This window comes from Vitis vinifera, chromosome 5 (genome assembly GCF_030704535.1).
Source record: "Vitis vinifera cultivar Pinot Noir 40024 chromosome 5, ASM3070453v1".
Classification (NCBI taxonomy): Eukaryota; Viridiplantae; Streptophyta; class Magnoliopsida; order Vitales; family Vitaceae; genus Vitis; species Vitis vinifera.
The window spans coordinates 17,554,501-17,579,600 of NC_081809.1; the positions used below are offsets into that span (position 1 = coordinate 17,554,501).

The 25,100-nt window shown below is 34.6% G+C and overlaps 2 protein-coding genes across 5 annotated transcripts in view; one reads left to right on the forward strand and one right to left on the reverse strand.

Moving 5' to 3' along the window:
* The window catches only part of LOC100250380 (beta-galactosidase 9), a 152,041-nt gene extending 143,776 nt beyond the window's left edge, over positions 1–8,265 (forward strand). For all 3 annotated transcript variants that reach the window (XM_002263349.4, XM_059736995.1, XM_010652015.3), the window contains 5 exons: positions 4,732–4,842; positions 5,283–5,393; positions 6,056–6,261; positions 6,412–6,757; positions 7,837–8,265. In XM_002263349.4, the coding sequence (XP_002263385.1) occupies positions 4,732–4,842; positions 5,283–5,393; positions 6,056–6,261; positions 6,412–6,757; positions 7,837–7,977 (915 nt within the window). In that variant the 3' untranslated portion in view covers positions 7,978–8,265. The remainder of the gene's footprint in view (positions 1–4,731; positions 4,843–5,282; positions 5,394–6,055; positions 6,262–6,411; positions 6,758–7,836) is intronic.
* Positions 8,266–8,993: 728 nt separating this feature from the next.
* LOC100255563 (RPM1-interacting protein 4) lies at positions 8,994–15,779 on the reverse strand. Of its 2 annotated transcripts, none has more exons than XM_002263316.5 (4): positions 15,595–15,779; positions 12,667–13,425; positions 11,826–12,017; positions 8,994–11,730 (listed from the first exon to the last, which is right to left on the reverse strand). In XM_002263316.5, the coding sequence occupies exons 1-4, from the start codon at positions 15,598–15,600 to the stop codon at positions 11,698–11,700; spliced, it is 990 nt and encodes a 329-aa protein (XP_002263352.2). In that variant the 5' UTR covers positions 15,601–15,779; the 3' UTR covers positions 8,994–11,697. The 2 variants fall into 2 exon arrangements, with proteins under 2 accessions (XP_002263352.2, XP_019075253.1); XM_019219708.2 differs by lacking the exon at positions 15,595–15,779 and adding an exon at positions 15,346–15,570.
* Positions 15,780–25,100: the final 9,321 nt, after the last annotated feature.

Sequence of the window (25,100 nt, forward strand, 5' to 3'; positions counted from 1 at the left end):
GCAAGATATAATTGCAATTTGTTTTGTGTCAATTTTAAAATTGGTACTAGATATAAAAATGAGTACGGTAATGTTTTAATGAAGTATTTTTATTAGTATTCTACAAATGGATCAGAGGTTAGGCAATGTTATTAGGTAATCAGATCATGATTAGTGTAAAGGAAATTGGTTAATTACATGATATTAAAATTATGTAATATCATAATTTGTTAAGAAGTAGGATATGCTTATTGAGCCCAAATCTTACAAGTTTAAGCTTTTAGGAAAATTGGTAATTCAACATGGTATTAGAGCTTGGTTTGGCAAGAGGTCATAGGTTCGAGCCACCTCTTCACAATTTGCATGTTTGTTTCCCTCATTTGTTTCTCTTCTCCCCCTTGCAACTCTTTGATATCTCTCCCCCCAATTTGCAACTTTATGGTACTCTCCACATTGCAATTCTTTGGTATCTCTCTCCCGAATTTGCAATTTTGTGGCACTCTCCACATGCGAGTATGAGGTCGTACATGAGGGAGGATGTTAAGGAGCATGATATGCATATTAAGCCCAAATACTGCATGCTTAAGTTTTTAGGAAAATTGGTAATTCAACATAATTGATCACATTTTTATATAAAATAAACTATATTTATTTAAATACTATTAAATAATGATATATATTGTGGGTTCAAAAATCAATTTGAATGTATACTTTTATCACTATTTAAACAATGTCACGTATGATAAAAGTTTATTTTATTAAAATTTATTGTATTTATTTATTTGATAATTTTGAAAATCTTTTAGATTTTTTTGAGCTTTTAAATTGGCATATTTGACGTATTGCCTTGTATTGATTTGAGATGCTAGGATTGATGCATCTCAATACCTCTTGAGTCAATGACCATCTTAAATTTGCTTAACCTTTATATTTGGTAGTCTATTTGAGCTTTCCCTTGTCTTTGTATTGCGACAATCGTCCATATGTCTAAGTTTTTTGGTAAGAAAGCTTGCTGAAGCAATCTGATAATGTACTCACAAGCACTTGCTCTAATATTTTAATATAATCACCAAAGATCTTCTTAGGACTAAGGCTCCTTTGATGAATACTTTAAACTTCAGGTACTACATTTAGCGACAATCTAGTTAGTTGGAGTTTCTTGCAAAGTTTGAATTTCCTATGGTTATGGCTTTGTCCTTGTGTAATGACAAAAGGATGACTATAGTGTTGTTCATAATCCAATCTTGCATGGTTGAAATGAACCCATAAAAGTGTATGATTCCTATCATTTTTACTACTGAGAAAACATCTCATATTTTTAGACATAGACCAGTTGATAAGTATGGAACATCCTTACAAGGTTAGAAAATCTTGGTTTGTAAGATCTAATGCAAGACTAACGATAAATCTCCACAATGGTTATGGGGAACTTGTAAGGAATTCTAGATTTCTCTATTCCCATCCTTGAACCAGTTAGGGTGCATACTTGTCTCCTTAGGCTTCTCTAGATCCTAGCAACATAAGCAATATAGACATAAAAAACTTTTAGGATCTAGATATTGGTGATTATCTTAAATTTGGATGTTCCAAGATTAGATCCAATTGGCGAAGAGATGTGTCAAAGGCATGGTAGTCGTCGTAGATCTCACAAACCTAATGATTTTCCGTCGCAATGACTCTCTCCTTGAACGTTAGCACTAGAGGGGTGGAATCCTCTCTAGGGTTGGTGGCTAGAGTTCTCTCTCTCTCTCTTGGAGTGAATAGAATACATGACTAAAGCTCTAACCCGAAAAATGGTGGTATTTATATACATCTAGTGGGCTTTAAGTGACTTGAACCTATATTGGGCTTGAATCACTTAAACTAACCCACTTAGATCCTTATTGATTAATTAACCTAGTTAGGTTCTAATTAATCAATTAGCTCAATCCAATGAGACCATTCACAAGCATCTATGCTATCTTACATATTTACCAAAATGCCCTTATACACACATGTGAATAAAGAATCCAACTAACCCTAATGAATCATGTCATCAAGGATACGAACTTAAGCAGGGACCACCGAGAGGCAAATATTGGCTCCCTCATAATCTAACTCTGAAGTTCGCTCAACCTCCCACTACTGAGTGCCAATTGCACTCCAGTATCCTATGTATATTACAAAGAGGGACAAGAACTCGTTACTTAAGCCCATGAACCAGCTATGAACTAATCATCTAATTGTAAGGAACCCATGACTTGGATTTTTCATGCAACTTTTAATGCACTTAAGTCACGCAACTAATCAACTTAAGTCATGTATCCAGAGTAGAATGGAAGTATTCTCTTCCATTATCAGTTTTGAGAATCTGAATTTGGGCTTGGAATTTATTTTGGATCATTTTATGAAAATTTATGAAGATTTGGTCAACCTCAAATTTATCTATCATGAGAAATATCCAAGTGAGTCTAGTGTGATCATCAATAAAGGTGACAAACCATCTTGATCTAGAAATGTTCTTGGTCCTAGATAGACCCCAAATGTCATTGTGAATCATTGAAAAAGGATGAGAAGTCTTGTAAATTTGGTTAAGATAAGAATCACGAACATGTTTTTAGACATTTGACAAATTTCACACTGAAAAGGGTTGGAATTTTTATTAAATAATGATGGAAACATTTTCTCAAGATACACAAAATTTGGATGGCCTAATCTATAATGCCACAACAATATGGCATCATTTATTATCACTACGAATGGAAAGAACAGAATTGGAGGACTGAATAGAATGAGCTTGAGAAACGTTGGCTTGAGAATGACTGGGATTAGGATACTCATTAGCTTGAAGTAGGTAGAGCCCCTCATGCAGACAATTATCCATCAGCAATGCGGACAAAATAATTCGAAAAGCATGGATCATATGTGTCAAAAACATTTGCATCTCCCGTCATGTGGTCAGATGCACCAGAGTCAACAATCCATGGTCTTGTCCTTTTCTGTTTAGCATTTAGAGCACTCAAGAAATTACCTTTTTGTGCAATAGAACCAGTACCAGTTATGGAAGTGGGCTGAGGTGGTTTAGGTTGCAGTGACTGTTGGAGTAGTTTCTGTAAAAGATCTAACTGCTCTTTGCTAAACGGGTTTGATTTGGGCTGAGAGGTGGAATCAGTGGTGGCATTGTTCGCCCAACTGTCACGTCCATTTGACCGCGGTTTCCAATCTGCAGGTTTACCATAGATATCCCAACATGTATCCTTTGTATGACCATGTTTTTGCAATGGTCACACCAAGGTCTTCCCTTTCGTTGCTGTTGATTTCCTCCATTGTTGCTGGACTGACCCCTGGCTGCAAGAGCAGAGCTTTCAGTAGTAGCTGCAGCAGTTTGCTTGCCTAACATGAGTTTCTTCCAGCTCTCCTCTCTCTTTACCTCTGCGAAGGCTTCATGGATTGTTGGAAGGGGTTTGGTACCAAGGATCCTCCCACGTACCTCATCAAGGTCCTTGTTGAGCCCAATAAGAACTTGAAAAGCCGTCTTTTCTCCACTATCTTTTTATACTTGGCAGTGTCTTCGGGGCAATTCCAATCATACTCCTCATAAACATCCAATTGTTGCCAGTGGCGAGCAAGAATATTGTAGTAGTTGGTGACGATTAAATCCCCTTGACGGAGATCATGAAGAACAGTCTCAATATCAACCTGTTCTGCTGTATTTTCTTTGGTGAAATATGTTTCTTTAACCGCATCCCACATCTCTTTTGCAGTCTAGTAGAGAAGAAAGTTTTCACCGATCTCGTTGGTCATGGAATTGATAAGCCATGATTTGACCATATTATTCTGTCTTCCAAGTTCAAAATCTAGGATCATCACTTTTGGGTTGAACAATTTCTCCGGTGAGGTAGCCATCCTTATCCTTGCTGCCAATAAACATAAGAACGAACTGAGACCATTGGAGATAGTTACTCCCATTCAACTTGTAACCTGTGATGGGAAGAAAAGAGCCATCGGATCCTCTGTGGTCATTGGAAGTGACAGTCTCCAACCTAGAGTTGACTTCAGAGACTGATTTTTGACTATCGGTAGTCATTCAGGAAGATTCGTCTGGACTGGATCAATTCGTAACAGGATCGAATCACGTCTGGACTGAATCATGGCTGGACTGATGAACCTAGGACAAATTGTGACTAGGTTGGAGAAGACAATTCATGGCGAGATAGCAGCAGGGGTTTCAGGTCACCTGTTGCCAGAAAAAAAACAGACGCCAGAGAATAGGAGTCAGTCCTTGTGAGAAACCACTCTGATACCATGCAGAAAACTTGGTATATTTCTATATTTCTCTATAGAGCATGTGCAACGTCGACATTATATATGCTAAGAATCGAATCTGCCAAATAAAAATCTGCCTATAATCTAGGAAATACATGCCTAAGAAAAGGAAAATAAAAACTCAAAACAGAAAGTGGGAAACAAATCCCAGTTTGAACACAAGATCAAAATCCCAATAAATTAGGGATATTCACACGGAAATCAACATATATTGCATTGGATTGGCCATATTACTGCCATTCCTCTTCATGAATTGCCTACTTTACATGGTTAGTGTTGTTCATTCCAATGCCTCTTGTTTGGCTAGGATTCTTCTTGTGCTTATCTAGGTTGATTTTCCTTTCATCTTTGCAGTGGTAGCTAGTTAACTGATTTTTGTGTCATGCAGCCCTTCAGTGAAACATTAGTTCCACCTTTTCTTTTATATAATTTTAATTCATGGTGCAGAATTATGGTGCCTTCCTTGAGAAAGATGGAGCAGGGTTTAAAGGCCAAGTTAAATTGACCGGATTTAAAAATGGGGAAATTGACCTCTCAGAATACTCATGGACTTACCAGGTGCACTTTATTAGTTCTAGATATTTGCTGCTATATCTTATCGTAATATAGAGTTATTTCAGTATCTTTTCTATCATGTGTAATCAATCACTTGGTTGATTAATCCATTGTAGAAAATACTATTAGTTTAATTGATAAGACTTTTATATGCAACAATACCCATGTATTAGTATATTTGTCATGTTTACTAAAGCTAAGACAACAGGACCCTTGATTCTCAATACAGTTTCTCCAGAATCATATATGCTAAAGAAATTTAGGCATGTGAGTGGCTAATAATAGAACTAGATCCTTTCTTCTGTAAATCAAAATTGAAGTTGGGAAGTCGTTTACTCTTGTTTCGTGGGTTCCTTCTTCCAACACCCTGCTTGACTAGGTTCTTAGCCTTTTTGTCAAAGGTAGAAGAATAATTAGATGCTTCTGTTTTCATTTTATAACAGGTTGGACTAAGGGGCGAGTTCCAGAAAATCTATATGATAGATGAAAGTGAGAAGGCAGAATGGACTGATTTGACGCCTGATGCAAGTCCATCGACATTTACTTGGTACAAGGTAATTCTTTTCTTTGCAGGACTTGATTCTATGGCAATCAGTAGCTGGGATGGTAATTCAGTTCTCTGTTAATTTTTCTTGGGTAATATGGTATATATATATATATAGTGGAAAGATCTCATTATATCATTGGGCACAACTCTTATTAGATCATTATTAGTTGGTTTTTAACAATTTAATTTGAGATAACATATATATACCACTCTCAACCGCCATGACTCATGTAAAAATATATAGTGCATTTTCTGGGATCAGTATCCAATGGGGAATCCAAGCGTTGAGGTTTATTGTTGCATAAATGTATTTAGGCAGCATCTTGGGCATGTCATAACCATTATTCTGCCTTTGTGAATTGATTGAGAAGCCCTATCACTTCAAAGTATTCTATCATATCATAATTTTGATTGCCGAGTTGATTTCTATTGACCAGCCTTTCCCAGCATTTAAGCTTTTTTTATGAGAGCTAGAAGTTGGTAGCAATTAATTTTACAATATATATCTAACAAGGCATTTTTGTCGAGTGAACTTTCTTTTCTCCTAAAGATGCCAGCACTTGTTTTGTGACTGCATATATTTGACATTATCTTATTCTTGTTCACAGGCACCAGTTATTTTTGCTTTTATTTTTTTCTTTTTAATTTTGTTTTTTCCTATTCAAGCAGACATTCTTTGATGCCCCTAATGGGGAAAACCCAGTTGCCCTTGATTTGGGAAGCATGGGAAAAGGCCAGGCCTGGGTCAATGGCCATCATATAGGAAGATATTGGACTCGGGTGGCCCCAAAGGATGGATGTGGCAAATGTGATTATCGTGGACACTATCATACATCCAAGTGTGCAACAAATTGTGGAAATCCTACTCAGATATGGTCTTGCTATACTAAAAACATTGATCTCATTCCACCTAGTGTTCCATTACCATGTTTTGATAGAAGCCTTTGCATTCAACATGGACATTCATGAAGGAAATAAGAATTCAATAACACCAGTTTAACAGCCTATTATTTGTCATTCTCCAGGTACCACATACCACGGTCATGGTTACAGGCATCAAACAACTTACTTGTCCTCTTCGAGGAAACAGGAGGAAAGCCATTTGAGATTTCAGTCAAGTCCCGTTCTACCCAAACTATCTGTGCTGAAGTGTCGGAGTCCCACTACCCATCTCTCCAAAACTGGTCCCCTTCAGATTTCATAGATCAAAATTCAAAAAATAAAATGACTCCAGAAATGCACTTGCAATGTGATGATGGTCACACAATCTCCTCCATAGAATTTGCTAGCTATGGAACTCCTCAAGGTAGCTGCCAAATGTTTTCCCAAGGCCAATGCCATGCACCCAATTCATTGGCCCTGGTATCCAAGGTAAGTATGATATTATGTGCTTTCTGTTCCTTTTTTGCTTCATAGGTAAATGCGGTACTACTCATGTGAATGTACTGATACACATGACAGCTTCCTGACAGAGGGAAGTAACCTTTATGCTGTGAGTGTAAGTTGCAAGCTTCATGCCTGATCACAAAAGGTTTTGAAATTATGCTGGTTTTTTTAACTTCTAAGTGTGTGCATGGGTTTGGGTTTGGGATTGGGTACAAGCATGTGTCAGGGTGCCTCATCTTTCATACTAAGAAATTTTAGGACATAGAAACTAGCTGAAAGGAATCCTAATAAGGGGTACAAACTACTTGGGCACCGCATAATAAAAGGGAAGAGAAGAAAAGAAAAATCAATTAGAAATAAATCAGAATGAAAGAGATCCCTGAAAAAACTACCACTCTTTTCTCTCTTATGCCCATCTTTTCTTTCTTATTCCACAAATGTTCCCGTAAATATTTATTTTCCAGCAAATCCTTCTCTTTCTTCAATGTAAACCATTTGCTAGGAAATTGAAAGAAAAAAAAAATCAATAAAGAATAAAAAGGTGTCTTTGAAGTAAAATAAATGTGTCTAGCAAGCATGTTAAATAGAATTTGTTGAGTTGAATTGAAGAGTAGGTGTCATAGGCTTTCTTATATACATCGGTTGAACTACTCTAAAATAAAAAGATAGATCGGCTAGCCCTGTGAGTAGAATTTTGGATTGGAGCAGGCCCTGGCTCTTGTGGGGTCATTGCAATAGCCAAAGCCAATTTCAGGCCCCTAAGTCCAAGCAGAAAGGGTCTTGCTGTCAATTTATTTAAAAAAATCAAGGGGCCTAATTAGTGAATGATGGCAGAGCTATGACTGGAGACACTTTGGCCATTGCAATGACTGTAAAAAGAACAAAAAATCCGCAGTGTAGCCAAGATGTGCCTCAATCATGCGGTCCATGTCAATGGCCCAACAGCTGGGAGTGTCAGGGAGCGGAACCACCTGCACAAAATGTTACTATTCCATATAATCCTTGTAGTTACTAACTTTTGTTTTTCTTCAACCTGAAACATTCCCTTCTCTTTCTTTTTGAAGGCTTGCCAGGGAAAAGGGAGCTGTGTCATCAGAATTTTAAACTCTGCATTTGGAGGTGACCCATGTCGAGGCATTGTTAAGACATTGGCTGTTGAGGCTAAATGTGCACCATCATCAACTACCAGTTCCTCTCAGCTCTGAAGGGGTATGCAATTTCATTCAATCAAAAGAATTACAGCCTTCAGCCTAATGCCCAACAACATAGCCTTTCTTCCATGGGAGCTTGTCCATATGTACATGGTTGCTGTGATGGAACCTGGAGCAGGTTCTATCTTGTTCTTCTGTTTTAGGGCAGTGTATGACTATTGATAATGAGTGCTTGTCTGATGACTTGAGTGTGTGTATATGAAATAAGAATGCAGCCAGAATTTCTATGGTTGACTTGTATGTTTATATGCGAAATAAGAATGAAGTCAAATCCTTCTACAACAACTCAGCCACTCGGTCACTTTACTTCCAACAAACAGCAATTAATCAACATGTGGACAAAACATTTCTTTAAGCTTGTTTGGTTCCTTGAAAATTTGAGCAAAAATATGAACCAAAGAAAATAAAGAAGAAAGGTGAAAGCAAAGAAAAAGTGAAGAAAAATAATAAATAAATTTAAAGTTAATAAATTATTTTTATATGCTTATTTAAATTCATTTTACTCAATTTTCTTGGATTATATAAAGATCGAATAATTTAAAAATATATAAATTTTTAATTAATTTTAAAAAAAAATTTCTTTTAATGTTTTTTTCTTTCCAAAGTAATTTTTGGAACCAAACATAGTCTTATGTTGTTCCACATGTCTCAAATCAGCTTCAATTGCAAAAACCATTTGTTTATGTTGGTTTTCCAAAAAAGAAAAACATGATTCTAACTTGATAGTCTCTCCATGGAGAGACCTCACTGGGGTTATTGACAGAAATTATGCCCCATTATGATGATTTATCCTCAATAACCCGACCAAGTGCCAATCAAGGAAGATTGCACTCCATAAAAAGAAAGGTCGAAAGAGAGGCAAGAAAGTACTACCCACCTGCAAGGAAAATAGATGGGCAACAAACCATCAAAGAGGAAAATTTACAAAAATCAACAAACAACTTCAGACAGCTCAAAATTCATGGGGAAACGAATAAACATATGGCTGAAATTGTAGTACACAAAGTCAATAGTTAAAGCAGAGGGGAATCCAGTTTCTATTATCCATCCAAAGACACCTAATATATACACATTAGTGTCAAGAAATAATGATTCATGTGGATGACCCACCCTCTTAGTTGGCACAGAAGCTTTTCTTTCCGTTTCCTTTTTTCCATTGTTTTAGTAGCTAGTAAAACTAGGCCTTGCAATGTTCATGAAGCATTTGCACAAAAGAAAAGCAAGAAAATGCAAAACTAGCTGATTGTCATACACCATAGATGGTCTACAATAGTTTCATAGAGAGGGTTTTGGGTCTAAAACACCATGAAAATCATCTTCGTTATGGCAAATCTACATGCAAGTTTCATCACAACTGCAACAGCAGTTTGATCGTCTGTTGAAATCCATGATCTTTCGGCTCCGGTGGAACTGTAAAGGCATCACTTCTGCTATCCATTTTGCTTTGGCTCAAGCCTTGCTTCTCTTGTTTAAGGAAATTATCTCCATATGGTCATTATTGAGCACACATCTTACCTTGCAGCATTAAAAAATATACCTAAACCGAGTGAACACGAACCCCATACATTCGCTATGAATATTTTCCCTGTATAAACTAGCAGATGGATAGTCATGGTGAAACTTACTACAAGACATCAAACCGTCTCTACTTGGAAAGGTATGCCCTCAAGAGCTCCCCCCATTCTTGTTGCACCCTCTTCTTCTGGCTCAAGAAGTGGTAGGCGTCCTTCTTGCAGACATCCACTGATGGGGGCCGGTTAGAGTGGGGAGGCCAGGTTGGCCTATCCCTCTCCTACAGTCAAGTTAGTCATAGGGTTTTAAAGAAGATAGAATGGGATGAAAAGAGAGCACGAGAAAAACTTACCATTGTTGTCCAATTGTGATGGGTTTTGTAGGTGGTTTAGGATTAGGTCGATTGGTGGGTTGATCATGCAGGTTGTCGAACAACCCAAGCTCGCACGTACCCTCTGAATGCATTGAATTATGGTAAGCTCCCAATTAGACTTAAATTATAGGCACATCTTTCAAGAGACATGGCGAATGCGTTTTTTAGTTTCCCAATGGTCCCCCGCAAACTCCTATATGAGGTATTTCTTCCCCGCTTTCTCTTGTTTCTTCCTACTTGCTTTCTCACACTCAAACCATTTTCTTCCTTCCTTGGATTTCCACTATTAGATGCCCCCATCGCGGGGCTCGTTGGCCTTTTCCACAAAGACCAGTTGTGGCTGGCCTAGCGCCCGAGAGAGGGATATGTGCCTGTGGAGTAGCTAAAGGTGGAGCTTCGTCTGCCACCTGCCCTTGCCCTCGCTTCTAAGGCACTTATTCACCTTTGTTCCGGGGAGATGCTCAACCTGGAACCACTTGAACCCTTATGCTAATGCCCATGAATTGTGAGGAATCATTCCAAGAAGATGCTCCGTTTAGAGATATGGGTGCCCCAATGATGTCAGGAGGAGTCCTCAAGATCAATTGTTCCATCAATATTAATGTAATTTTTTTGGCTCCAATAGTAATAATGTAGATAACATTCAACAATTAGACAAAAAACAAGAAGGTCAGCAATCTGTCACTTTGAATATTATCAAACACTCACCCAAATCAAATTGATCCATCAATAATAATGCTTTGGAAAAGAATGGACATATTTCTCACACATTTGTATTCAATACCCAAAATGTTTATTCATCTTTTCTGCAACATTAAAAACCCCACTAAACGTGGTTATTATTGTTTTTGTGGATTTACATGAATGCTCTGTGATCCTAGGCATGGGAAGCAAGTGGGATGGATGTCATGGATGCATTCAGATTTCACATTCCAGGAGATGATCATTCTTTCCTCTACACTTCCAAAGTCTAATTTGCTATGAATGCATCCAGTTCTTTCCACATATATCCAGGATATAAATTTTAATTGGTTTCTGGTTTCTTCTGGGATTGTTGCCAACCCTAAGGATGCAATGTTTGATTTTGGAAATTTTGAAGGAAAAGTAGAAGGGAAAAAGAATAAAAGAAAATAAAAAATAAATTTAAAAATAAATTCATTTCTTTTTTTTTTTAATTCTTTTATTTAAAATTAAATTAAAAAATCATAAGTTTCTAATTAATTTTAATTATATCTGATTTTTTTCATATATTTTTCATAGTAAAATCAAACTAAGCTCGCTATTTGACTAGTTGAATATCTTTTAATTCACCTGTATGTCCACCTTTGGAGCTTTTATAGATTTCTTCAAAAAAGGAAGATTTTAGGTACTGAGAAATTCTTTGTATTCCTCTACCTCTATAGGCCCAACAAGGAGAAAATCATTTTCCCTTAATATTTTTTCCCCTTAGTACTTTCCTTGAACCAAACATGACATAAGGAGTAGAATTCTAGAAAGTTTTGAATCATGCAGTTTGTTTTTATTTTTTGTAGGAAATAACAATATTTTATTCTATCAGAAAGGAAATATTGTAGTACAACCAAGAATCAGATACCCCCCAAAGGCAGAAAAAGAAAAAAGGGTCAACAGAAATTAAGAACTAGGTACACTCAATTCCATAATGAAAGATAGATGTCTTGCCCCAAAACCTCATTATTTTTCTTCTAGTGAAATGCACTAAACAAAAATGTTACTCTATACATAGGACAATCAGTTGTATGTAAGTATACATGCCTCGTGTGCTCTCTATTCGTCTATCATGTGCTTTCTAGTCATCCATACACAAAACTTCATTTTCGACCCCATGGGAAGCAGCAACATCTCTGGGAGACAGAAAGAGAGATGATATGATTTTGTGAAACCAATAAACCGACAAAAAAGGAGACTTGTGACCAGTGATAAAAAGGGTTCCTCATACCTTGGCATGGTCTTTTCCATATTGCTCCGGACCACTGGGATAAGAAGGCTCAGTCACCATGGCTGGTACTGTTCCTTCTACCCTCTGCTTCTCCTCATGAACTTTGTTGAAAATGTGTGTATACCCTTCAGCTGATGAAGGGTTTCTCTCATCCCAATCACCAAATTTCGGAACAGCAGTGCTGTCATCAGGCTGCCACATCAAATTAACGTTACATTCTTCCAATAACGAAGGCAGAAAACATGAAAAAAGATGTCCACCAAAATTTGGTAGAAAATAACAAAAAGGAAGGACGTAGGAAATTTCGGCTGCCAGCAGTCTTACAAACTCGCCCCTTTGCCCATCCTTCTTCCATCAAGTCCAGTATATAGGCAAAAGCTTTAAACTCTTACCAGAGATTTCAAACTATTTCACCATTGCTAATTTTTTCAAAGATATAATCTCTTTGAGAACCTGAATTTAATGCAAATCATAAAATATGGTTAAACCTCCGACATGGCCCCGGAGGTAATATTTTGGAAGAAAATTACTCTTCCCTATAAAGCTTGGTTAGCTTTCTTTAATAGCCAAAAGCTTCTTCCATCCTGAATTCTAGTTGGCATTCACTAGTCCACTGTTAGCTTATCATGCAGACACATGAAGGAAGGAGATTGGAAAACTCATAGCTGCTGAGACTGGAGTGGCCATTAAGATTCTTGGTTTTTCTTTTCTACTCCAACTTCTAGGCAATCAAAGCATTAAAAAGAGGACAAATGGCTTCCTCTAGAAACCTTACAGATCACCTAAGTCACAGTTTTTCCAATAGAATGCATATGACAAGGGTCCAGATTAAAAGATTTACCTTTCGATTGCCTTGAGTAGCTGGTCTCAGTTGGGACCTTTGAGTGGAGGGACCTAGGCTGTGGCTAACTTCAGAAGAAAGCCTTTTTTGCCATGAGGGAGAAGATACTCCACTGCTTTTGCCTCCAACCATTGCCTGGTAACGTGGGTGTAGTGGTGAGTGGTCAATGCTGTGATCAGACCCTGTGCTTTGGCGCATAGACCTCTTATCACCCGAATTTACACCACCATTGCGTTGATAGTTCAAGTCAGCAGCAGCTCTATGGCCTACAATCTCATGGCGTGATGGAGAATCAGTTGGTCTCCTTAGCTCCCCATCTTCCCGGCTCAAGTGGAGCTCGTACTTTAGCCGAGATGCAACTGGCCCCCTGGTTTCCTCCAGTTCAGGCTTACTACTTCCAGATCTTGCACCACCATGACGTTGATGAGGCAAGACCACTGCTGCCTTCTGGCCAACAGTGTCATGGTGCAATGAAGAATCATCAGATCTCCACATCTTACCATCTTCACGCCCTGTATGCTGCTTATGCTTTGATCCTGTTGGTTCCAGGTCCTTTGATGCCTTTGTTTTGACCTCTTTTTGAAAGGGAGGGGCTTGAACTGGAGGTGTGTAGGCATAGGGCATCTTGGGATTGCCTCGAGTGTCACTTGGTTTCAACTTCTCACCACTTCTATGCTTCCTTGCCTTTTCAAAATAAACTGTGTAAGGGACATCTTGTTGACTTTCCCAATTGCCAAACTTCGGCACATTTGAGCTTTGCTGCAAAAATAAGAGAAAAAAATGTAGTTCCTTTTCAGGGAGGGAAAAGAGAAAAAGGTTTTTAAATTTTCACTAAGAATAAGAAAAGCAAACCCAGGAAATATTTCCATGCCATCAATATTGTGTTTGAAGTTGCAAGAAAAGCAGATATTCATCTAAAGGCAAAACAAAGGAAAATGACACCCTTATTTCAATCTTTTTCTTTTCTTCTTCTCTGTTGTTTTTTTTTTTTTTGCCGAGTTGCTATCTATATGTATCCTATACATTCATATGTTATCTTATTGGAAATGGTAATCTCATTAAAGACAAGGGATCATCAATCTCATAATATGCATTAATGCAATAAAATTAGCACATAGTTTTCACCATAACAGTGTCAATTGTCAACATCCTCATACAACAGGAATGGGTCCTTCCATATTTTCCAGTGAATAATAATAATAGATCCTATGATCCAAGCCCCTAACAAGCTGGAGACATTGACCACCCAATATCACTTTGTATTAGCTGATTGAGAAGAACCAATAGGATTGGAATAAAGGTTCTTATGAATGTGATGCAATAATGACTTGAAAATTAAGTACAATCATTCAAATTAGGAAAGCAACAAAAGGATTCTCAAAAGGCATGCATAGTAAAATAAGAAAAGTGGATAGCCACCTTGTGCAATAGCATAATACTTGTACATTCAACTCAAAATATTTTAGTCCCACCTGCCTGAGGGAAGTATTATCATAACATATAAACTACGAAACATTTTCCTTTAACTACAGTTCCATGATGAGTCATACACATTGTTACTTCTTGTAATTCCTAAGTTCCTCTACTAAAAAGTTACAGTCCATTCATTTGCAGATGCTAAATATTCAACAACAATATTCGATCTTTAGGTTTGTGTTTCTCTTTGAACATGTCAAATTAGAAGATTTTTTAAACAGGATCGGAACTTCACCTTTTCTCCTGCTATCAGAAGTGGCCTTTGCAAAATTATAAAGGGAAAAAAAGAAGAGAAAATAGGTATAAAGAATAGAGAAGAATAACTACACATAAAAGCAGTCCATTTCTGTTAAAACTAAGCAGAAGCAGGGGCAGAGCGCCCCGCCACCCGCCAAACCCCCCCCACCTTGAAATTTGAAAAAAAAAACTTGCATGTATGAGGATTTAAACCTCTGCCCTTCAATTTACAAGGCAACCTCACATACCACACAGCTATGCAATTGCTTTTTGCTCTTTTTTTGACCCCGCTGAAAATAAATTAATTTTCTTCCCCCCCCCCCCCCGCCTCAACTTATTTTCTAGCTCCGCCAGTGGGCAGAAGGGTTATCAGAAAACCTAAAGGTCCAGTGTTGACAAAGGCATATATACAAAACAGATCAAAGAACCTCTCATGTAATACCCAGGCACCATTCAGCAAAACAACCCAAAAAAATTTTCTGCTTGCGTAACAAGGCAAATACATGACGAAATAGCCTGCAACTCTGGGTTGAGCATGCATTTCATTACATAATTTACATACATATCCATTTCACAGGAGCAAGCATAGAAAACCATGCCTTCTCCGATAATCATTATTCTGTACCAATTTAAATAACAACTCTAATATTATTTTTGTTACTAGAATATCCATCCACCCATTCCAGAACCCAGACTCTTAAATGCAAAGAGGAACCAAACCCAGACAGATCCTCCCATAAATCCAACCAGAGGCTGCACTTTCCAATAAGCTACCATGGCCTAAACCCAGATCCCCAATTGATGAACATAATTCACATAACCAGATACTAAACCTTGAGTCAAAATTCATATCACCACCAAAATGATAAAATATATATAAAAATAAAAATAAATTCCTAGGCAATTCAACAACACCCAAGAATCAAATGATATTTTTTAACAAAAGGTACAGAATGTGAACCAAACCATCCAAAACCCAGCAACAAAACGAAAACCAGACAAGCCAATTGTCCATATCCACTGAACATACTTTTGTATCTTTCAAAAGCTTAAACTTAGCATAACATATCAATCCAACACACCACAAGAGAAACCCACAATGAGAAAATTCAATGGATTCAAAAAAAGCAATGAAATGGGTAGGTAAAAAACTAAAGTTCCAATCAAAGAAAGATCAAGAGAGGTGAAAGAAGGAAAGAGAAAAGGAAAACCCACCTCCATTTGTCTTTCAGCAACCTTTTCTTGGTCTCGCAACTCCACAAAGCGAGGCAAATTGAATTTGGGAGTTCGAAAGTACCTTCACAAATGAAAATTTATAGAAACTCATGGGTCGTCACCTATGGACTCTGTCCTCACCGTAAAGTGTAAACGACATTTTGACTTCTCATTTCCCCTCTTTCCAGGTGATAACAGTACAATTTGAAACGGTATATAATATTAATAAAAATTGCACTGTAATCTCACTAAAATAATGACAATTGTATTAAATAACAAAATCCACTCTTTCTATTTTCTCAATCCTTGAATTGATTTGGGATGACAAAAGAAAGATGGGAAATGCAGATTTGAAAATTGAATTCTGAAAATTTCTTACACATATGTGAGGCTTCATGGCAAAATAATGTTTTAAGCAAAAAAAAAAAAAAATTGCCTACTTCATTTGATTAAATTTTAAAATTATTCTTATTTTTAATAAAATAAAATTTACAATAAAAAAATAGTAATAATTACTTTTACTTCTACATTTGATATTATTTAAAAATATATAAAATTTAAATATAATTTCATTTTCTTTCCTTAGCTTTTCTATGAAAGTAAAAGTTATTTATGTTTTATAATTTAGTTTAACCCATGAATCCACTTATTTGATTTAGAAAATGAGAAATGAAAGGAAATGAAAAAGAAAAAGAAAAAGTTGGCCAAGTCTACTCTTTAGTCTATCAAAGTCTTTGAAAAAGTCAATTCATATTTCTAATCATCCTAGAGTTATATTTTTAATCGTACATGAGTGTTGGACCAAGTCTTTTGTTCATTAATTTTCTCCCTTTCCACCTTTGCAATGCACTCTTGGTTTGGTATAAAGGAAAAACCCAAAAAGAGTAAAATAAAATATTATTTTTATTATTTAGTTATATTAAAAGGGATAAAGTGCATTCTAAGTGAAAATTAGGAGAAAATTTATCATATTTTGAAATTTTTAATTTTTTACACAAAAAAATTAAAATTGAAGGGAAAAGTGGAATAAAGGTGTAGCATGATGAAAATATTTGAAAAATTATGACTTAGGGCCGGTTTAAGAACCGTTTTCAAGAACATTTTTTTGTTCTTCAGAATAAAAAACACAGAAAATACAATTTGACAAACAAAAACTATTTTTTAAAAATAAAGTATTTTTAGATAACATATTTTAATTTTTTTTTAATATTTTCAGTTGTTTTATGTTATTTTCTAATGTTTTCAAACCAAATATTGAACCGAAAAAGTTACCAATTCACGATTCACTGATTGGACCAGTGGTCAAACCCCGATCAGATTCACTGGTCGGTCAAACCCCAATCAAACTAATGATATCATAAATATATATTTTATATTTTATTAGAATTAAAAATTATTATAACAAAGTAAATATATATATATATATATATATATATATATATAATTAAAAATTTAAAAATATTTCTTTCTTTTTATATTTGATATATCAAATTAAATAATAAAGATAAATACAAATATATTAATATACTAAATTTTATTAAACGGAATAGGTATAATATTTAAATACAAAGGTGTAAAGAAAATTATAATATTTAATCTAATTATATATCTATATATTTTGTTATTTAAATTTTTTTTAAATTATTATATTAATTTCATATTTATTATTAATAATTATTATAAAATAAATGTACATATAAATGCAAAATAAAAGTAAATATAAATATTTATATTTATATATAATTTAAATGGTTTATATTTGTTTGTGGGTGGGGTGAGGTGGAGTGGGGGGAGAAAAAAATATTTTATACTCAGTAAAACGGTGTCGTTTTGATGGGGTAAAAAAAAAAATTAAAATGGTTGAACCATCCAATTCAAAGGAATCGATCAATTCATCAAGTTCGTCAGTCTGACCATTGGTTTATTCAGTCTGATCCTGATTCAACCATCTGTCGACTTAATTAACTGGACTGAACCAGAACCGTGATTGGTCAAATTGGTTAGTCCGATCTGATTTTTAAAATCAAGTTATTTTCACATATTTTCTGAGAAATTTTTTAAGAAATAATTATACAAACATGTAGAATAAAAGTAAAACACTAGATATAAAAACTATTTTTTAAAACATATTTAAAAATATTAAAAAAAACATATTAAAAATATTTTAAGTTTCCAAACAAACTTTTATTCTACAAAAATCAAAGAATAATTTTAAAAAACTATTTTTCATAATTATTTTTAATTATTGTACATGTTTGTATAATTATCTCTTAAAAAACCCTCAAAAAATAAGTGAAAATAGTAGAAAAACAACTAAAAGATATTATCTGAAAACATTGTATTCTCTGTTCTTAAGAACAAAAAAATAGAAAACAGTTTTTGTTTGTCCAATGTGTTTCTTGTGTTTTTTTGTTCCAAATAACAAAAAATTGTTTTAAAAAATAGTTTCCAAACAGACCTTAAATATTTATTTTGTTCCCAAAAGAAAAAGAGAAAAAACTAGGCTTATGGTACTGGATACATTTAATTTTTCTTTGATTTTTTTTATTGTATGTTTACAAATGAGGATGATTTAGTTATTATATTAAAATAATAGTAATTAGCCAATTAATATGAAATAAAATGTTTTTTAATTTTTAAAAAATGAGGAGGTGAAAATTGTATATATTTTCATTCAAAGTACACTTCATCCCACTTCTCTAAAACTTAAGTTTATTTTATTACTTTTGTTTCTCTTCTCAAAAATTTGTGGGAATTAAACAAAATCTTCAATTCCAAAAGATGTAATTAATTATGATGAGTAATAATTGAAGTTAAGTCATTGGGGTGATGATTTTTCAATTGTTAACAAACCAAAGTGGGAGAAAGTAATAATGAAAATTTCAGAGAAAAGTTTCAGAGAAAAGTTTCAACCATATTTAGAAGAAAAAGTAAAGTAGGTATTTGATTTCTTAGTTGAAGATGTTGATGAAAATTGTCATTAATTCCATATTGATAGGGCCTACATGAGAAGGAGTGAACAAAAATGGAGAGCTGTTCAAGTTTGGTGCTGTTCCTGGTCTTGCCGTGTGGTGGTTGGGACTTGGGGGGTTCCAAAATTTATAGTTTTTAAAAAATATTTTTAAACATAAGAGTTTTAAGAATAATTTTAAATTTTAATTTTAATTTTAAGAAACACATTCCATAATCAAAAACTGTTTTCTATTTTTTTTGTTCTTAAGAACAAAGAATAGAGTGTTTTCAGATAATATCTTTTAATTGTTCCTATTAAGATTTTGAAAATTATTTTTGAAAAAAAAAATTAATTTAATTTTAAAAATATTTTTTAATTGAAATTACCTTTTCAGAATATATGGTTTTTTTTATTTATTGAAAGTGTTAGAGATTTGAAGATAATTCATGAGTTGTCATATTTTTTTTTTTTTAAAAAAAAAGTTCTATCAAAATCCCAGTGAGGAGGTTGGTGAGAGATTGTTGGAGCATACACCATTATTTAAGCCTTTTTAATTGTAAGTGGATGAAATTAAGACAAGAGAATATATATTAATATGTTGAATATTACTATAATTTGCATAAAGAAAAATATCATAATTTTGAAAAAAAAATTAAAATTTGATTTTTATTTTATATTAATTTTATAAAATCCCAAAAAATAAGTTACTTTTGGAGAAAGTTTAAAATGGATAGTTTCTAAAAATACATCCTTTAAGGTTTGATTAATTTCATTATCAAGGGTATTTCGTAAATTTCAAGTAAATGAAAATGAAAATAAACAAGAACATTTTATAACAACTTGCATTCAACCGTGTAGATATTGTCAATTCTAAACCCAAATGGGTTTTCACGGCTTTAAAACGCTTCTATAAGGTTAAGAAGAGTTCATATTTATATAATCTTGGTAACTTTCTCTTCCATTCGATGTGGGATGTCACAAACACTCCCCCATGCAAATACAACGTCACCATAATGTCCCACATAATTGTAAAGTCAAATAGATAAACACCCCTACAGGGCTAAACAAACTCCAACACCAAATTCGAGGATCGGCTCTAATACCATTTGTAATGACTCGCACCTAATTGTGCAAATATTATCTGCTTTGGGCTCAATAGGGTCCTACGACTTTAAAATGTGTCTACAAGGTTAAGAGGAGTTCATACTCGATGTATTTCTCACATCGAATAGGTCGTTTATAACTTTCTCCCCTTATATAGCCCATACAAGGTTAAAAGGTCGTTTATCACACAACTTCTTGTATGTGAAATAAAAGGCAAGAACAACCACTAAAACTTATCTCCAAGTCAAACTTGGTTAAACCCCCATCTGTACCTAATGACAAATCATTTATAAGAAAATTGCCCAAAAGATCCATCATATTTACCATTGGAGCCAAACTCAAAAAGATTGAAGCATTCAACGCCTATTTCCAAATGCACCTTGTTCCATGGACATACCTCTTATTCTAGTCTTGTTCATCCTGAGCTAAAAGATTGTTGGTAAGCTACTTGAACACCTCGTCATAAAGGTCTTCTAACTTCTTAGTTCACCTTTCCTACAAACAAAGCAAATCCGCCCCAGTATAACACCTTGACATGCCTAGCCTCCTTAGAAGATCATCTAGATCTTCTTTTTCTTAAAACAAAATGGGACTCGTACTCATTATTTTGCTAAAACATATATTGCCCTTAACAAATTGTTCAAGGAAAGACAGGTTAAAGAACCCTTAATCACCTTATGGGCTTACTCAACTAACCGTAAAAAAACATCAATCATAATGTTGATCCATCAAGAACGATAAGCGGGAACTACAACCAAAAGGTCATGATTCCTATAGGTACTAAAACAAGTATTCAAAATAACCTTGTAAAACGTATGTCTGTAATCTTGGCCTAATGGCAATAAATAGCCTAAACCATGGAACCAAGCACATCTAAAAAGGTACCATGCTTAAGCTAGTTGACTTGTTTTGAAGTGTTGCAACTACCTTAATAAAATCAATACTTTGTCCTGACCCTTGCGTATGTGCTTACTTAAGTGAAACTCAAAAGATTCGTAAAGATTGGGCATAAATCCTCCAGGAAAAGTTGTTCATGTAGTTAAGGTATAAGCCTCGTCACCAAAAGATAACTTAAGCTAAGCAATTGGCTAAAGCTGGTCTATATTAATTAGAATTATGATCGATCTTGTCAGGCAACCAATACCTGAAACGATCCCTACTACAGGATCACCTACCTCTCCTAGAGTTCAAGGTCATAATTCGACCACCTCCTCTAGTTAAGAAAGTGGGTCTATACGCCTGCAACACAACACATCTTTCCCCAATCTCATCGATCATAAATCAAAATACATTTCATTAAGCAACAACCAATAACCATATCAACATGCATTCACAATTGTCTAAAACAGTATGACAAAAGGAAAAAAGCCTCACATGGGCACCATCCATCAAGGTTGTCTCTAAATCTAATGAAGTACCAAAAGAGGCTCATCCCCATCATAATGGACTAAAAGCATGGCAGATACTGCCAGCATCAAGGAGACTTCAACAACTTAGTCATAACAAGTGCAAAGGGGTGATGCTCTTTGCCCTCACCGCCAAGCCTAGCTCTATTTATGTTGAAACTCTTAACACAAAGGCACATTAACCTCACACCTACAGGTGTGGTAGGAAGATTTGTATCACCATCATATTCTTTTGACTACCAACTTGAGAGGCTCTCAAACTATTCTGATCATGGTGCTTGCCTTGACCTAATCATCCAACACGGAAGCTAATCATTAGAATCTCCAACACTTATGAGTAAGAGAAAAAGAGAAATACATGCAAACATTATCAACAAACAGCAGATTCTTGGCAAAAATGGGGAGTCAAACATAAAGAACTTCTCCTCATCGCCATTCCCAAGGAAGATCGAGACCTAGGCTTACCCCTAAACAATCTCACATCAAATACTAGAGGAATCTTATGATCCTTTTAAGGCCCGGGCTCATCAGGTGCATATCTCAAAAGAATTATGTCATCACCAGCTAAGCCTTGATAGCTACATCATATACTTCTCAAGCATTCTGACTACAATGCTTGGAACTACCTTAACACCAACTTAGCTCTTTTGGCATCTCCATTAGATCAATGCTTAGCACCTAAGTGAACCAAAAAGCAACCAAGCACAAATCAAAAGAAGGTTAGTGATAAGGAAAGAAGCCACTTCAAATATTGGATCTAGACAAGTCGTCATCCTCAACCTGAGCTACATCTACCTAGAACCATCCAGTTGAACTTATGGCATGACCTAAGCTCAAAGCAATGACACCTCATACTAGACCTAGGCTAGCTCAACATCTTCGGAAAACTAAACCAAAGACAACTCATTAAAAGCATAGCACCATGTCCTCTCAAGCCTACTCCATCAAAGAATGGATAATCATAAGAAACAATTTCTTCGAGAAAAAAGAAACCCAACGAATATGTCATTGTCAGTAAGCACAAAAAACCACTCCTAGTGTCATCATTGACACACAACCTAGAGTGGCTAAAAAGTCCTAAACTCTTCTAATGATATAAAGGATCAAGGTAGAGGGTGGGAGGGTGGGGACCCAAGGCACTAAAGGTACCAAAAATTGAACCACCAGGAAAATGGTCTACCTCAAAACCTAAAGGCGCACAAATTCATCTCACCTCAAAATAAGAACCATAAAAAGAGACGACCTCCAAACTTGCAGGATGACCTAATTGAGTGACTTGTGCTTAAAAAGGCGAGTCCCGCTACCTTTGTCCTTATGTGCCCAAAAATTAACAAAAGTTGCAACATCCTACAAAAAGCTTGCTAACATGTTGCAAAAACTACTCATTTATGCTCTTTTACATGAAAAGTGGACATATGCAAAGTTTGAAAAATCAATAAATTTCGTCGATAGTTCGACAACATATTGGATATTAGAAGTGGTCGGAACGAAATTGATCACCGATTATCTATCAAGCGAAAAATCACCACAAAATCAGTGATATCAACGAAATATTGTCAATATTTTGAGAAAATTTTGAAATTTCGTCAAAATTTTTTGCAGTGAATGCATGTGAGCACGGAGATGGCGGTTTTCCAAAAAATCAATGATTTTTTTTTAGAAAAATCTTTTTTTATTTATCTATGTTTTTAAATTATTTTTTTCAAATTTATCTTTTATTTTATATTATCCATGTATTTTCAATTATTTTTTATATTTATTTCATTAATCTTATTTTAAAAAATTGCTAGCACTTCACTTTAATTTTTTTTATATTTATCCTTCTAATTTTATTTAATTTTAAATGTTTTCATTTTAAAATATTAAAAGTATAAATTTATTCAAAAATTTCTAAAATATAAAAAAAATTAATGAATTTCTAATATTTTATAAATCAAGATTAATTTGATAAAATAAATTATTAATACAATTTTTAATAACTTTAATTATTTAAATAAATTAATGTTAATAACAAAAAATTATTACCACAAATTTGAAACAAAATTTTAGAAATTAAATCTCAAATAAAATATATTTTAATAAAAGTAATTTTTAATTTTTAAAATAAATGAATATAAATATATTAAAGGAATTTAAGTTGATTTTTCTTAAAAATTTTGATAAATGTTATTTTGATCATATTTATATCAATTATGTGAAACCAAGGTTTGGTTAATCTTGATTTTGATGATAACAAAACTAGGTTTAGAACTAATGATCATATTTCAAGTGTGATTAGGCAAGACGACTTCCAAAGTGGCAATCCAAAGACAAATTAAGTCAAGGAGAAATCATGAAGAAGAAGACCACCTCAAAGAGAAGAGTTTTTCAAGACCAAAGCTTCTTAAGATCTCTTTGTAAGGTTGTTGGTGCAGTAGGACTTTCATACATTTCATTCTTTATTTATGCACCAAAATCATCCAAAAGTAATATTGTTTTAAATATCTTAAGAATTGGATGATTTCATATTTTCAACTAAAACCTTGTGTTAAATGATTTTCAAACTTGTGTTAAAAGGTTTTAAGTTGAAAAAGGTTGAGTGTTGAGCCAAAAGAATGGCTCAACCGGTTCAACCGGTCAACCGATTGTGCTTGTCCAGTTGAAGACCGGTTGAGGGAGGCCAAAAAGTTTCTCTCTCTCCCAGTGGTCTTCTCTTCCCGGTCAAGGTTAAACCTCAACCGGTTGAGGTCCGGTCGAGGACCGGTTGAGGTCCGGTTGAGGTCCGGTTGAGGTCCGGTTGAGGCCCAACGGTCACTTTTCTTAACGGCTAGTCAACCGGTCGACCCCTAGCTCGACCGATCAAACCCCCAACGGCTAGTATGACTTTTTTCTTCTATAAAAAGGCTCCAAACTTCATTGTTTAATGAGAAAAACCTTCCCAAATCATTCTTGATTATATTTGAGCCTTGAAAGAGTGTTTTTGAGTGCACCATTGTTTCATAACTTGCATATCTTTAATGCATCATTCAATCCTAGTTTTTCTTGTATCTTTGAGCCTAAAGTTCTATTACTAGGATTTTTGTGAGATCATTATTTGTATATCTTTGTAAGGAATTTTCTCAAGTGAGAGGTATCACTTGTAAGGTTATTCAAGAGAGGAATATCTCTTAAAGAAGTGTAAAGAGTGCTTGCAGCCAAAAGTCCAAGAGGGTGAATTGGAACCATAATCCAATTGTAAAGAAATTGGAAGCTTGGTTGAAGCTTTAAAATAGTGGAACCCTCACTCGGTTAGGAGGTTGAGGAGAGTGGACGTAGGCAAGGAAGTGTCGAACCACTATAAACTCTTGTGTTTGCACTCTCTCTTCCCTAACTCTTTTAAATTATATGCAATTGTGTTTATTTTATTTATTATATATTTGCATATAATTGTCTCTTATTTTTGTATAGTTTAAATTTGTGAAAAAAAGACCATCACCCTATTTGCCCCCCCCCCCCCCCCCCCCCTCTCTAGGATGATTACCATAGTTTGGATTAACCTCAAATTCCTAACAAATTATATTTACGAAATAACTTTAATATGTATATTTTTACTTATTTTATCATTTTTAAAGTTTTTCTAAACATTTTTATGAATTTTTAATAATTTTCATCTCACCAATATATTTACCAAAATATCCACCGATATTTCTGATATATTAATACAATCTAAGTATCGATATATCTGTGTTTACCAATATTTCAAATCTTAGTTCTATGAGAAGAACCTCCTCCACCTCAACCTACTCTCTCTCAACTTCTACAAAAAATTATAAAAAATGCATCTTTGCATCCAAAAAAATTGTGGAATAAAATCTCCAATATTTTTCTTAGAGAATTTTAGCTTCTTCAAACACTATCACAAATAACATAACAACCCTAATTTCATCATTATTGCAACTCATGGTACATATACACGAACCAACAAACATCCATTATAAGTAATTTAAAAAATCACTTATAACGCTTTCTAGATAAACACTCGATAAATGATTTAAGAAAAGAAAAAAATAAAACAAAACTTCCGA